The sequence below is a fragment of the Morone saxatilis genome, unplaced genomic scaffold, assembly GCF_004916995.1.
Source record: "Morone saxatilis isolate NCDOM2014 unplaced genomic scaffold, NCSU_SB_2.0 Contig19, whole genome shotgun sequence".
Lineage (NCBI taxonomy): Eukaryota > Metazoa > Chordata > Actinopteri > Moronidae > Morone > Morone saxatilis.
In genome coordinates this window covers 11,446,766-11,448,103 of record NW_023339751.1, presented here as the reverse complement: position 1 = coordinate 11,448,103, position 1,338 = coordinate 11,446,766, and the positions used below count along the sequence as shown (strand labels likewise).

The following is a 1,338-nucleotide window of genomic DNA, read 5'->3' as shown; positions in this document are numbered from 1 at the left end:
GCTGCACTTCGTTGGTGTCAAATCGGCTTCAGGATGGTCTCGTCGTACCCTTTACCGGAGGGCTTCTCCGAGTTTGATGTGTTCTCCCTGGGATCCTGTCTGCTGGTGGAGGGTGAGTGTTTTTATTTTTTGTCCTGGAATTCAGCCAAGATGCTGCGAGGCTGCGAGGGTTGCACTCGCTGCGTAACATTAACCTATGACAGGACCTGGCGCCACCCGGTCACTGACACTGGCTATAATAATATTATGGGAGGAAGGAGCTGCAGCTTCCTCTTTAAACTCGCAAAATAACCCTCGCTTGTGGTCTTTAAACGAAGAAATGACTGCGATGTTTGAAACGATGTTTACTCTCCTCTTGAAATGTGCTGCAATAAGCATCGCTGTGCGCCCTGGTGATTCTCATCCATCGCCGCATACTGCCCTCATTTGTGATTCTGTTTTTCTGTTCCACCAAAAGGTCTGCTGGGCTTTTTTTTAAATGCGGTGACAATCGTCTCTTTCCTGAAAGTGAGAGAACTGAGGACCCCCAGCAATTTCCTAGTGTTCAGCTTAGCGATGGCTGATATGGGCATCTCCTCGAACGCCACCATCGCTGCTTTCTCCAGCTTCCTGAGGTAAGTGATGTAACCAACCTCTTTCATAGTGAATGTTAAGGTCTGCTCATATGTGGCCAAGTGGAATCTAATGGGCAAATAATACCAAATCATTCTGGCTACCTGTCGTCCGGGTAAATAATCGACATGGAGCTCTGTCGATAGAAAGAGGAATAATCAAACCTGCAGAGTGGAGGGGGGAGGGGGTCAATGCACTGCTAAAGCCTATGTGCAGTGGATTTTATAAACTGTAATCAGGAGATGGGAGCTGCTGCTCTCAGTGTTCATGAGTCCAGGGATTATATATAATATTAATATTTACTTTTCTATAGGGACATGTTCTGAAACAAATAAATGCTTTAATTGCTTGGAGTCTTTATTTACAGTGTTGTTTGGTCATGAAAATAAGCAGTTTTCTTCATTTTTGCAAGTTCTGTTTAAATTTTATGAACACAACCTCTGTCTCCAGGTATTGGCCTTATGGCTCTGAAGGATGCCAGACTCACGGTTTCCAGGGCTTTGTGACAGCTCTCGCCAGCATCCACTTCGTAGCTGCCATTGCTTGGGACAGATACCACCAGTACTGCACCAGTAAGTTAACACCTGCTTTTGTCTGTGCCCAGAAGGCAATGCGCATAATTACAACCAAATAAATTCTTCTTTCCCTTCCCCACAACGGTCTCACTCTCTCTCTCACACACTCACACTCACACTCACACACACGCACACGCACACACTCACACAC

The 1,338-nt window shown here is 46.0% G+C and overlaps 1 protein-coding gene across 1 annotated transcript in view; it reads left to right on the top strand.

The window, feature by feature from the left end:
- Positions 1-1,338, top strand: part of rgra (retinal G protein coupled receptor a) — a 4,312-nt gene continuing 2,974 nt past the window's right edge. The window contains exons 1-3 of the mRNA XM_035663900.1: positions 1-112; positions 458-614; positions 1,063-1,184. Coding sequence (XP_035519793.1) covers positions 34-112; positions 458-614; positions 1,063-1,184 — 358 coding nt within the window. The 5' untranslated portion in view covers positions 1-33. The remainder of the gene's footprint in view (positions 113-457; positions 615-1,062; positions 1,185-1,338) is intronic.